General features: G+C 31.0%; 1 protein-coding gene across 1 annotated transcript; it reads right to left on the bottom strand.

Moving 5' to 3' along the window:
- Positions 1 to 762: 762 nt before the first annotated feature.
- On the bottom strand, positions 763 to 3,976 carry LOC105162689 (tubulin beta-5 chain). The gene is made up of 4 exons (XM_011080778.3): positions 3,819 to 3,976; positions 2,773 to 3,171; positions 2,316 to 2,585; positions 763 to 1,657 (listed from the first exon to the last, which is right to left on the bottom strand). Exons 2-4 carry the CDS (start codon positions 3,164 to 3,166, stop codon positions 981 to 983), a joined length of 1,341 nt encoding a protein of 446 aa, XP_011079080.1. The 5' UTR covers positions 3,167 to 3,171; positions 3,819 to 3,976; the 3' UTR covers positions 763 to 980.
- Positions 3,977 to 14,790: the final 10,814 nt, after the last annotated feature.

Genomic DNA, 14,790 nt, shown 5'->3' with positions numbered 1-14,790 from the left:
CAACTTTCCATATGAGATTGTAAAGGATGATAAGGATATATATATCCCTCCTACTCTAATTGATTCTCTTCAACAAAGAACTAGCTATGGACGATGCCAATCTTCAATCCCATTGGTAAACTCACACACACATGCACACATTGGTTTGTGTGATTTGAAAAGTAAAATACTTTTTAATATTCAATGTTCAAATGTTGAGAAATTCCTCATATTATGTCAGCATATTATTAAATATAGGGTTTACGCATTACATCTTTTATATTATAAATTTGGTGTCTCACGGCCCTTTATAAGTTGATCAAGAATCTCACAGTAGACCAATTTGAGAATTCTCTCAATCTCTCTAGCTTTCCCTCTCTCTCTAAGAAAATAACAATTTTAAAATCCGATCTTCCAACTTCATGGCTAAGTTGGGGTCCAAAAGATTGAATGATTTGACTTGTGCATGTGGGTGCGAGACATTTACATATATAGGGTTTTGCCGACATCAAGGAAGCACTTGGTTCATTAATAATAACATCAATAAATAAAGGAAATTGCTTTGCAATAAATATCTTGATTGCTTTAATTAGTTATCATGCAAGATATGGTAATTGGCAATTAATGGCATATGATATAGAGAATGATTTGCCCCCACCCCCATCTCATTACAATGAAGACCACATGGCCTACTCACTCATACACCTAAACCCTCTTCACCACCTCACAGCTTTCTCTCGTAATACGTCGATGGTGTGTAGTGAAATACATGATGGGATGGCGTAAACACAAACAAGACCACAAAATTATAAGAACCATATCTCTTACAACCAAACATACAACATTAACTCTTCCCCCCTGGAAACTAGTTGATAGTTTTTTAACCTCTCGTAGTCGTCGCAGAAATACAACCAATCCAATACATAATATCAGAATTTTCAATTACATAGGAAAAACATCAGATAAAGGGGGCGGCGGACAGCTGCAAATGACTATTCATCTTACATGTGCTCCATGTCTTCCTCTTCCTCCTCGTACTCACCTTCATCATCAGCAGTTGCATCCTGGTACTGCTGGTACTCAGATACAAGATCGTTCATATTGCTCTCAGCCTCTGTGAACTCCATCTCGTCCATACCTTCACCTGTATACCAGTGTAAGAAAGCCTTCCTCCTAAACATAGCAGTGAACTGCTCACTCACTCTCCTGAACATTTCCTGGATGGAAGTCGAGTTCCCAATGAAGGTTGATGCCATCGACAGACCTCTTGGTGGGATGTCGCAAACACTTGATTTCACATTGTTGGGGATCCACTCTACAAAGTAAGAAGAGTTCTTGTTTTGAACATTGATCATCTGTTCATCTACTTCCTTGGTGCTCATTTTGCCCCTGAACATGGCTGAGGCAGTGAGGTACCGTCCATGGCGTGGATCAGCAGCACACATCATGTTCTTGGCATCCCACATTTGTTGGGTAAGCTCTGGAACAGTCAAAGCACGGTACTGCTGGGAACCACGAGATGTGAGAGGAGCAAACCCCACCATGAAAAAGTGCAAACGGGGGAACGGGATGAGGTTAACAGCAAGCTTTCGCAGGTCTGAGTTAAGTTGACCAGGGAATCGAAGGCAGCAGGTAACTCCACTCATAGTTGCAGAAATTAAGTGGTTTAGATCACCAACTGCATCAAACAGAAAAACAAAGCTGTAAGCAAGTAATCTTTTTGTCATCAGCATATGTAGGGGTTACTGATTAGTAAGTACAAGAAAAGCTACTTGACGACCCTATTATATCCAATGAACAAGGCTTGTGAAATTACCAATTCTAGACAAATATAAACTCAACGAGGTAAAATACAACCTAAAAAATAAGCTTCCTGGTCATGTAAGAAAAAGGATTTGGTAATAGGTATACGTTCAAACCAGAAAATAGCTATAACAAGACTAATAGAATAACAGAGGAAGACTACTAGCTAATCATGAAGACCTTGAGAGAGCAAATTGAAAAAATAGACATAAAAAGGTTTCCCCATGGGTAATGGACACACAAAATTTTGTGTTAAGTGCCATATTCAAAATGAAAGTGAAGACATGCAAACAATTATGGGCCAAAGCTATTATAAATTAAAACAAACATATACCAACACCAAAGACCCACGTATTTGAATATCATAAATAAAAACTGAGCATGAATGCTTAGTCATAAATTCACAACTACCAATCTATAGCAATGGAAAGATTAAATTTTAAACATCCAGAAACAACTGTTCACCTCAGAACCATCTGAAACGAATAGGAAGGCGAAAACATGAATGGGGTATCAGTGACATATATACTCACAGCTAGGAGTGGTAAGTTTGAGCGTCCTGAAACAAATATCATACAGAGCTTCATTGTCAAGCACCATGCATTCATCAGCATTCTCAACAAGCTGATGCACTGAAAGTGTGGCGTTATAAGGCTCAACCACTGTATCGGAAACCTTAGGTGATGGGAACACAGAAAAGGTCAACATCATCCTATCAGGGTATTCTTCTCTGATCTTTGAGATCAGCAAGGTGCCCATCCCAGAACCAGTTCCTCCACCAAGAGAGTGGCACACCTGGAAACCTAGAAAAATAGGCAGGACTTCAGACAAGCGAGAACAACATGCTCAAAAATAGACACTCCGGCCAATCCATAATAGAACTTCAGAAGTTGCAAAGTTCAAAATGTAATCTAACGGGAAAGTATAATGACCTCTTAAATTGAGGTAGAAAACTAATATGATCCAAAACTTATATTTGATGCAAATTACCTTGAAGGCAGTCACAATTCTCAGCCTCCTTCCTAACAACATCAAGAACTGAGTCAATCAGCTCAGCACCTTCAGTATAGTGCCCTTTGGCCCAGTTGTTTCCAGCACCAGACTGGCCAAAAACAAAATTATCGGGCCTGAAGATCTGACCATATGGACCAGTGCGGACACTGTCCATGGTTCCAGGCTCCAGATCCATGAGCACTGCACGAGGCACAAATCTGCCACATGATGCCTCATTGTAGTAGACATTGACACGCTCCAATTGCAAATCTGATGTGCCAACATAACGTCCAGTTGGATCTATGCCATGCTCATCACAGACAACCTCCCAAAACTTTGAGCCAATCTGGTTGCCACATTGGCCTCCCTGAACGTGAAGGATTTCTCTCATTTTTCCTGTAATTTGAAAAATATATAAAAAGTCATTAATTAAAAGACATAGAAAGAGTTCTCACGTAAAATCTGTGATGCAGCCAAATCAAATATAATCAACAGATAATCGGGAAGAACAAAAAAAAAAGGATCAACATTTCGAGAAACTAAGTCAGCATAACATCAGATTACAACACCTGAATCAAAATTAGATTTTTTCATAGATCTCACAGTAGATGAAGATTCTAACAATTCACATCAAATATAAAAAACAAAAAGAAGATAAATTACAGATCTAAATCGGATCTGCAGATTACCAAAGCACTCTTCAAATTTAGACATATCACAACCATATTTAGGCAATGCAATACAAAATCACCTCGGAAATGAAGGAAAAGATATTTAAACTTTCAAAAAATTAGAAACACATCATAAACATCTCGATCTACCAACATTTGCATATTTAACCGACAAGATCTACCAACATTACCACACTCCAAAGAGGAAAAACTCCTAAGTCAAATTAAAACAGAATCCGGACGTAGCTTCCACCAAATCCCAAAACAACGTCAGCAACATCCACAAAAGCACCAAAAGTTAAGAAAAATTAAGAATACGCAAATGCAACAAAGAGATCCAAACATTCCTTTTCCAAAAAAAGAGAAAATTACCTTCGAATTTGGACAGAAAACGGGGAAATTGGAGAGCCGATCGAGTGGATTATCTACTCGACCGATTCGACTGAGGCAGCGTGCGAGAAAATATCAGCCCTAAAGAGGGATTTTTATATGAGTGGAAAGAAAGATCGACGGCTCACACTGCTTCCCTCCTATTTCTTGTATGCTATTTCCTGCCCTTCGATTGCAACAACGGATGGTTCAGATGGGATCCGGACAACGGGAAATAGTGAGATTTTGATATTTAGTTTTTCCGAAACCGGGAGATGTGTTTAGAATGACTGATTTGCCCTTCTCCAAAGACTACCATACCCTTTGCCCAACCTCAACAAAATAAGTCTAGGGAATGTCTCCCAAATTTTGGGTGATATTCATTTTTGTCCCTGGCTTTTTAAATTAATTATAAAATCATCTCTATCTTTTTAATTAATTTCAAATTAGTCCCTCTAAGAAATTTTCGACATTAATTTCTGACCAAATTATATTTGTCTGAATTACCCTTATAAAAATTTTACATTGATAAATTCGTTCCTAATTGTACTGGATGTTGTGACGGCCAACATAATCGTTACAATAATTGACGGAATGCAAAAATTGACTTTGGAACTCTTTTTGGAATGACCGTTTTGAATTTATTAGACCAATTTTTGGAACGGACTTTGGAGCGATTTTTGTTTCAATTTTGTGTATTATTTTTTTAAACGGAGATATACTAGTGTTTGTATTTCATTTTGATATGGTTTTTGAAACGGTTCTTTGAAATTATTAGAACGCCTTTACGATTTGATCTAGGTTTTGTGATAATAAAGTTTATTCCTAAAATCATTGCAGAAGCCGTTACAAATGTAGTACATTTTTATATAATTTATTTATATTTAACTTATTATAATATTTATTCTCACAATAAGTTTTTTGAACTTTTTTAGTTATAAATTTTTTGATGAATTTGTTAAATATGAAATACTATATAATTTATCTGACAAGAAAATAGTAACAATATAATTAATAAAATTAAAGTAGTATTTAAAAATTGTATTCGTAATATACATACAAATTTAAATTTAAAACAAAATAACAAAAATAAACCATCCTAATCTAGATCATGCTCCCCATTGACATCACACCGTTTTCTTCCTCGTCGTCGGGCGCCGAAGGATCAGCCAGAGGCTGGGACTACTGGGGCGACGGAGGGCCAGACCAGGTGGTTGGGCCTGAAAAAATAATAACTATAAAATGTATTATATAATGTATAAAATTATATTTTTGCTAATATATTATAAAATATTATTATAAATTAACACGAATTGCATAAAATTACACAAATTAACAAATATTACACATATTTTCTTAAATTAACATAAACCATATAAAAATTACACAAATTTCACATATTCAAAATTCACACAAATTACATAAAATTACACATATTCAAAAAATTAAATAAACTACACATATTTTCATAAATTACATAAAAATAAATCCCATTCTTTTCTATTATTCATAAGATTATAGAAAAATTAAAATAAATTTCAGAAAATACACAAATATATATTTCGAAAATTACTGAAAATATTACAAAAATATTTTTAGAAAAAATTCAAAAATTTCAGAAAAATAAATTTAAGAAATTTTCAGAATTTCTTTCAAAAATTACACATATTTTCTTAAATAAACACAAATTGCACATATTCATTTTACACAAATTATATCAAAATTATACAAATTATACATATTTTCAGAAATTACATAAAATTAAATCTCAACTTTTTCCTAATATTCATATGATTACAGAAAAGTTAAAATAAATTTCAGAAAAATTAGAATAAGTTCCAAAAATTTCCAAAAAACATTTAGAAAATTTTCAAAAATTTTAGAAATTCTTTTCAAAAAAATTTCATGAAATATAAACTTTTAGAATTATTTTCAGAAAATAGATATTTTAAGAAACTGTTATTTTCAAAAAATAATGATAAATAACTTTTATCATCAAAGTATTATAAAAATAATTAACACTAAACAACATTCAATTGACAAAAGAAGACATACGATTAAGTTTTGAACTAATTTGGTAAATGAATGTCGGGATATTATATCCGGAACACAAGGGTAGTTTTTCAATTCAGTGCACCTTTGAATTAGGCCATGCGATTTTAGTTCAGGCCGACAAATGTGATCAACTGAACATAGTCTCATATGTGTTTAAATTTGACATAAATCTGGTGTATAAAATTTAAAATAGCGTACTTGAAAACATAAGTTATAAAATTTAAAAATATATTGGAACGATTTTTTACACAATTTTTTTATATTAACATATTGGAACGAATTTTGAAACGACCATTTGAAAATTGAATTTTCCCCAAAGTTTGTTAGAATTTTCCGCTATATGAATAAATTCTATTCGATTTTTGGAACAGTTTTGTATAGTGGCCGTTCCAAAATTTCAATTTCCATCCACATTTTGAGTCGGCACCAAAATAGATCTGCCAAATATTGTAAATTTTTGGAACGATCCTTGTAACATATTTGTTATTTTTTGCCATTTTAAATATTATTTTTTATTTTTTAAAAAAGTAAAAATTTATTCATAAAATATTATAAACTTAAATATTTCAGAAGATATCATATAATTGGAATGGCTTATGGACTGCTTTAATTGTATTATGTTTTGTAACAACTTTATATTCGATTCTTAGAATGAACGTTCCTTTTTTTTTTTTTTTTCAGTGCGTTACAACGCCAACACGTCAATTTCAAAAGTCATAGTAAATTTATAGCGGTAAAAAAATTGTACCAGTGTTTTTAACGGCCACGACAATTATATATTTGGAACGACCTTCTAACCAGATTATGGAACGATGAGTTTTCATCAAAAGAGAAGCCGTTCCAAATTTTTATAGCACTTTCAAAAGCCATTCCAAATTCTTCTGACAAAAAAAGTGACGACAACAATTATTTTTTGTTCCAAAGTTGCTACAAGTCCATTCCGAAGTTGTTGGTATGGCCTCCAACACTGATTGCACTAAGCATAATTCGAACTCTTGGATTGTAAACACTAGAGCTACCAGACACATGTGCAGGGATGCAACAATGCTTCACTCTCTAATTCCTATACACCCTGCTCCCATCATTTACTTACCTAATGGCAACACTACCACTGCCACACATACTGGAACTGCACAATTGAAATGTTGCAGCTCGTATTCATGGATGATTGTTCATTCATCTGTCGATCTCCTCCTCTGTCTTCCAAACTTTCACCACACAAGTCACTCACGATGCAAATGTATCGCATATTTTTTTGGGTAAATGTAAGTTTCATTAATAAAAAGGTACATGCGTACAGTACAACAGTCAAATATCGATTCCTCCCATAACAGGCTATGGGATATGCCATAGTTCATATAATGCAGAAGTACTAATAGAGTGTGATAAATTAGCACTAATGAATCTCTGTCTAACGTCGTCTACTATGATGGCAGCAATGGTGTTCGGTGGTCGATCAACATGCTGAAAGCGACGCAAGTTCCGCTCTCTCCAGATATGATAGACACATACAACGAGTAGTGCACGGTAGGATAAATTAATTATATGTTTCCCTCTCCACTTCCTAGTAGCCCACTCCACATCTAAGGCCCAGTCTCAGTTCGGCCATGTGAATCGAACATCCTGTCTCACAGCTATGAGGCATCGTCTGGCATAACGACATCGAAGAAATAAGTGTGTATGTGATTCTATTACGCCTTCATCACAAGAAACACAGATGCCAAGATAAGACAACCAGAATTTATCTATCGTGGATAATTTTCCTAATATAACGAGAGCTATGGCATTGCTTCACTGCTGCTTGATGCTTATCACTTCCTATGAGAATTTTGATAGTTTTTACAGTCAAGATCTAATTTTGTTGCAACTCAAAATTTATTTTACTTGAAGGAATAAATTTAAGTAAATTTTAAATCTCCATATCAATTTATTTTGTTTACTTTATAAAAAAATAAAAAAAAAAACCATAACATCCTTTACATAATAAATAGAGGGAATATAAAATCTATATAATTTAATATTATTATTTTAAAAAAAATAGTGATTAAACATTCTTAATGTTATATCATTTTTAATTTTAGTTGAAATATAATAATTTTGCATAAAGATTAATTTTTTTAAAAAAAATTGTCTGATTTTTTATAACAATATAGGAAAAATAAAAATGATAAATTTTGAGGGTACAAAATTATTTAATTAATCCTATCATTTTTTTATCTATTTCATGATTTATCGCAAGATTAAAAATAATTTTAAATAAATAATTAGAATTTATAAAATACTTTAAAAACTCAATTTAAAATTTCCTCCAAACTCGCATAGTAGGGGCACGCGGGTCTTTTCCCCAACAACTAGCCAAGGACGAAAAGGTAAATATGTATTGCAATATCCCCAAGCTGAGCAATCATTGCAGATTTTTTATTACGCAAACATACTTGAATTTACCTTTTAGTCCTTAGAGGATCCTGTCAAAGTGAAAGCTTCACACCGCAACAAGCATGCACCAGCAGATGGATTTGTGTACCCCACGCTCCGATGCTATTGGTGTCTGGGTACCACAGCAGAAGTAGGCGAGTGAAGCCGGCTGATAACTGTTGTCCAGGCATAAACCGGCAGCTCATATGAGAGACAATTGTCTTCATGTGGCCTGTCCACAAATTTAATTTTTTTAAAGGGATAATTAGACATTCTTATTATATATAAATTTTATATAATTTAAAAAATTATATTTAGTACGAATGCTTTTATATAATAAATAATTTTTTTAAGTAAAAATTCAGTCCAATTTGCTAGTATTAAATAAAAAAATAAGATAAAAACTCATATTATTGACTTATTACAGGGTAAATAAATTTTTTTTATGATCAAATTACCCTTATACATCTTCGCACGTTAATAAGTGTGAGGAGATATATTTTGACCATTATAAGGGTATTTTAGTCAATAAAAATATGGTCAATTGAGAATAAATATTCAGTTTTTTTTGTTAATATCGATAAATTCATTTAATTTTGATTAATTTATTAGACAAAAGCAAACCTCAAGAGTAATGGATATTAGTTTTCAAATCACAATAAATCTACGTGTAAATACATAAAATCTTAGGGAATGAGAGTGTAATTATCTCTTTCTTCAAATATAAAATACCATAAATTACAACGAACTCTTTAAAAATTTAATATACTATGAATATTTTTTTATTATTTAAAATATCATCAATACCCCTAATATCCATAAAAAAATTAAGAAAATTTTAAAAAATAAATAAAATTATAATTCATGGTCAACAAGAACAGTTTAGTCAATTCACCATAAAAAATGAATAAAAATCTAAATTATTCAATGATCGTTAAAATCATAATATATTGATAATTTTTGGAAGGTTGTTGTAATTTTCCTATAAAATAATCAAGTTATTAAATATTGTCTTTAAATTTTTTCCAAAAAAATGATCTTGATAACGGGTCGGATTAATTGGGGACCCGACCCACTCCGTTTTGAGCTCATTTATTTTTAATGATGTAATTATGAGATGATAGATTAAAGTACGATAAAAGATGGGATATGTAATAATACGATAGAGGGAAAAATTGTTTACTTCATTGGTCCGATTGGATGAGTAAATTCAATTTACAACTCTTGAGGTTAATTTAAAGGGATAATTATACTCTTTTTTTTTTTATAAAATTTGATATAATTATACGTAAATTTCTTATAATTTGAGAAATTACACTATCACTCCTGATGTTTACTGGCATTTAATAAATAAGTCTCTCTGTTAATAAAAATTTATCGAATTTGCTGATATTAACAAAACAAATCAGAAAAGAAATCTGTATCAACCCCTGATTGACTTATTGCACGTCAAATAAATCTTTTTATGATCAAATTATCCTCATATATCTTCATGAGTTAATGCATGTGAGGAGTTATACTTTCGTTTTTATAAGGGTAGTTCAGTTCAAAAAAAATTATTTGAACTGCAATAAATCAGTAATCAGTCAATCGATGGTAAATATCTATTTTTATTCAATTTTTTTTTATTAATATCAGCAATTCGATGAATTTTGACTAATGGGGTACTTATTTGTTGGACAGAAGCAAACCTCAGAGGTGCTAGATGTAATTTTTTCAAACCACAAGGAGTCTAAGTATAATTATATCAAACCTCAGGGGAGGGAAGCGTAATTATTCCCAAGTTAAAATATACGAATACTTATAGTCTTTTGTAAACTTACAGTTACACTACCTGAGGTTATAGTGTAATTATAACTACACCTCATATTTAATGACAAAACATATCCAAACACCTTTTATAAAATATTACACTAATGCCCCTATGTGGGTATAGTTACAATTTTATAAAAGACAAAAAATATTTATATAATTTGACCTAATTTCAATGGCTGTCAATGCAATTTACGGCATATTTACTATCTCATGTCTATATATGTGATAATGTTGAGAACGCACTAAAATTTTATAAAACCAAAAATGCCCATAACTTATTCAACTCTCCAAATTTTACATTAATTGATAAATTATTTTTTTACTATAAATTCATTTATACATTTTAATTTTATATATAATATATTTTAAAATGTAAAAAATTATTTATTATTTACCATAACGGCTAGTATTTATATAGAAATACAGATTAATGGTGGGCTGCGTGGGATTTTAAAAACTTGAAGCCCAATTGCTAACAAGATGTAGATAGATAGAGATTCTTAAAGGTCCACTCAAAGTTGGGCCATTGTGGGCTTGGATTCATTTTGTCTTCTCTTTATACAAAACTCAACATTTGATATACCAAACGAAAGGATTTATCTTTTGTGTATATATATATTTTTTTAAAATGAATGAAGAAGGGAAAAATTAATATATAATATTAAATTGGTTCCAAATTAATATATACCAAATGGTTGGTGGGAAATTGTTTGGAGGAGCAATAATTGATCAATCACCTTGATCTGAAATGATTTTTTAAAAAGAATTTACTGGCAAATACACTCCGTCGGTTTATAAAAATCGTAAGGAAGTTGAATTTCTTAAATTGAAGTAGAATGATTTGTTTATTGCCGAGTACGAGTTACAATTTTTGAGGCTGTCAAAATATGCACCAGAAGATGTGAGTACCGATGAATTAAGGAGAGACAGATTCAAACGAGGCTTGAGGCTTGAAATTCGAGAGAAAATAGAAATTAAATCCTTTATCCAGCAATGCATCATAACTCGAGGTTTAATTACTATTTTCTCTCGGATTTCAAGTCTCAAGCCTCGTTCGAATCTGTCCCTCCTTAATTCATCAGTACTCACCTCTTCTGGTGCATATTTTGACGGCCGCACAATTGTAACTCATACTCAGCAATAGACAAATCATTCTGCTTCAGTTCAAGGAATTCAACCTTCTTACGATTTCTATAGACCGGCGGCGTGTATTTGTCAACAAATTAAATACGTATTATCATGAAAAAAATAACTTAAAACACGTATCCCGATTTGTATTCATAACAAAATTGTACTTCATAAAGATTTTCAGTAATATTTCTTTCATTTTCTGTAATGTATTTTGAACTTTGAAAGAAATATTATTGAAAATCTTAAGGCCCGTCCCCTTAATAATAGTAAGGTAGTATTACTATTATTGAAAATTAAATGCATTTAAGACCTCTGAAGTTTTCTTTTGGTCTAACAAATAGGTTCATCTGTTAGTGAAAATTAAATGAATTTGCTAATACTAACAAAAAAAATTGAAAGAAAATTGATGTTTATACTCGATTGACTTGTTATTGACTTATTGTAGGTCGAACAAATTTTTCTGACAAAACTACCCTTATAACGGTGAAGGTATATCACCTTACATGTATTAACGTATGAGACAATATGAGGCAATTTGGTTAAAAGAATTACTTGACTTGCAATAAATTAATAATAAGTCGATCGGGGGTTAATATAGAATTTTTATTCAATATTTTTTTGTTGATGTCAGAAAATTTAGTGAATTTTGACAAACGAAAGGATTTATTTGTTAGACGAAAGCAAATTTCAAAGGTTCTAAATGTAATTTTTTAAACCACAAAGAATTTATGTATACTTATACCAAAGTTTGGAGAGGAGAGTGCAATTATTCTAAATAATTAAGAACAAACAAAACTGAATTAATTAAATTAAAAGGAACTAAAAAAAGGCAACCCTATTATCACAATTGTAGGGTGGTCCAATGGAACTCCACATGACCCTAAAACTGTAATTAATTAATTCCAAAGCTCAATTGCCAATTAACACTAATTATAATCATTATAGGCACTTAGTTTTTGCTGTGCTACCTACCAATTGCACCCCACCCCACCCGCCACATGCTCCAAAGTTGTAACATATAATGTTGACCTGGTTTGAATGGCCGAATAGAGAGTGATTACGGGATGTTGAGTGAGCTGCAAGGAAATGGAGAGGAAAACATACTATTAACTTGGCTTATCGTGCACTCTTGACTGCTTGCATTTACCACATTTGGAGGGAACGAAATTTGAGACGCTTTGAGCATACGGAACGACTATCGAATATCATAGCTTCCATTATTGTAGAAGATATTAGACAGAGGATTATCAGTGTTAATTTATCTCGTTCTGTTAGTTTATGTACGTTATATAAATTTTGGCGTATCCCTTGGCCTGTCGAGGGAGAAACCACCAGTTGAGCACTGTTGTACTATACGATCTTGTTTTATTAATGAAACTTACATTTACCCAAAAAAAACATATAATGATGACCTAATCCACTCATCATTAGGACAATCTGAATTAATTAAGGAATCTTTGAGACACCAAATTCATAATATTATATCTTTTTTTTTTATTATCACAAAATTCAGTACAATTTTTGTATAAGGAGAATGGTGATAAAATAATCCACATGGTGCAATATAATTGGATCTTGAATCTAGATAAATCCCATTTAGGACATCATTTTTATTGCACAATATAAGTTCTTTTTGCATGAAAATAATCATGATTCATGAGAGTTTCTTGGGTAGGAATAATGGAGGGAAGCAATAAAATTCAGAAAATAATTGAAAAATTCGTCTCCAATCTTCTAACTACTCGATATAATTAGAAAATTGTTGTTTATTTTTAAATAATTTTCACAATATAATTTGCAAATATAGAAAAAAAAAGAGTCATAACTAAAATAAATTTCAAACGGGCTAAATTCTAAATTATCCCAAAAAGCTATTAAATTCGACAAGAAAATATTCTAAGATTTTAGAATAATCTCGTAAATTTTACGGCAAAAAAAGACTAGTACGAAAAAAAATATAAAAATTAATTAAATTCAACTGAAAAATTAAAAAAATAAAAAAAATATGTGAACAGTGGTCAAAATGATAAAATTTTGAAATGAATTTTGATCCACTGTGACAAAATTGGTGAAGGGTTTAGGTTCCCGTAAAAAAGACGATCGCTTTTATATACATAAATCACCACGTCCCTAATCAAAATTAATGGCCACTTAAAATTTCAATGTCATATATACCACACACTTAAAAATTTATGTTTTTTTACTTATTTTAATTCAAATGCTCCCAAATACATCAGCCTCTTATTCTACGTGAACAAATATTACTATTTTTTTGTGATTAAAAGAAATAAATAACTAATATAGTAGCTCGTCCCCGTATCCATAAAGATATTTCAGTATTGTAAAATATTCATTTTAAACCATCATTATCTACCGTGTATATTAATTATTGTAATATATCAGAATAATAATATCGAATCTGAAATTACTCAATCATAAAAATAATAAATAACTATGAACGTAATAGTTTACTTTTGTCTTCTTCTTTGTTGTCGTCTTCGTAATATCACTATGATGTTTTCTTATTTGAATTTTATCGAAATATATAATATTTATCTTATCTTATTCTCCATTAAGTTAGTTTTACTCTAAATAAATTAATTTAAGAATTTTTCTTCACGTTATCGAAGTTACAGAAAACAGTCACTCGAGATAACTTAAAAAACAAAACAACGAATTTCATAATTTTTTTTATATAAATTAAATATAAAAAATATTAAATAAGAAAAAATCACATCACATATTTACTATATAGTTTTAAATTTTCAGCATTATATAATTCTATTATATAGTTTAATTTATACTAATTATTTATTTTTATATTTAAATTCGTACATAGTTTTGAAAGGTGACAATTTTATAAATAGCTACATAAACATGGTGGGATAAAAAGACATTCTAAATCGAACGAATTTGTCAAATTAAAATTGTGGTAAGTATAATATATTTATTATTTAATTATTGTATAAATTAAATATATTAATTAATTATATAATAAATATATAATATTTATTATATAATTAATTTAATTCGATCAAATAAAATATGTTATACAAATGCCACGCGCATGGATGGTTGCGCTGTAAAGGGGAATGAAGGCGAGTGGGGACAGCGCGTGACATGAAAACTATTATGAGTCTTTAACTGAAATTACAATGATGATATGAAGTTCAGAGAATCTTTCCGCAGGTTGTGGGAATGGAGACACGTGAGATGAAAAACTTCTATGGCCACTCCCGTAAGGACTTCTGCCACTCTCTCTCCCATGGAAATTCACAATCTTGTCCTCCTCTTTCCTATTTATAAACAGGGCTAAGGGGGAATGGAATTTCAATTTCAGATAATATAAAAAAAAGGTTGAGAGTTAGTGAAATCAAATCAGTGGATATACTTTTCAGTTTCCAAAATCTTATTTGTGGACTTATAAGATGTCTTTTGCATTGATAAATATTGTTAATATATTTAGTTTTAACAAAAAAAAAATATTATATTTTATGTAGTTACCTGCTCTTTTATTGAAATTAGCGAATTACGGTAGAAGATCTAATAGATTAGAATC

This window comes from Sesamum indicum, linkage group LG5 (genome assembly GCF_026168435.1).
Source record: "Sesamum indicum cultivar Baizhima isolate 11 linkage group LG5, ASM2616843v1, whole genome shotgun sequence".
In the NCBI taxonomy this organism is placed as follows: Eukaryota; Viridiplantae; Streptophyta; class Magnoliopsida; order Lamiales; family Pedaliaceae; genus Sesamum; species Sesamum indicum.
The sequence above is the reverse complement of the archived record's forward strand: the minus strand, read 5'-3'. Positions and strand labels throughout refer to the sequence as shown.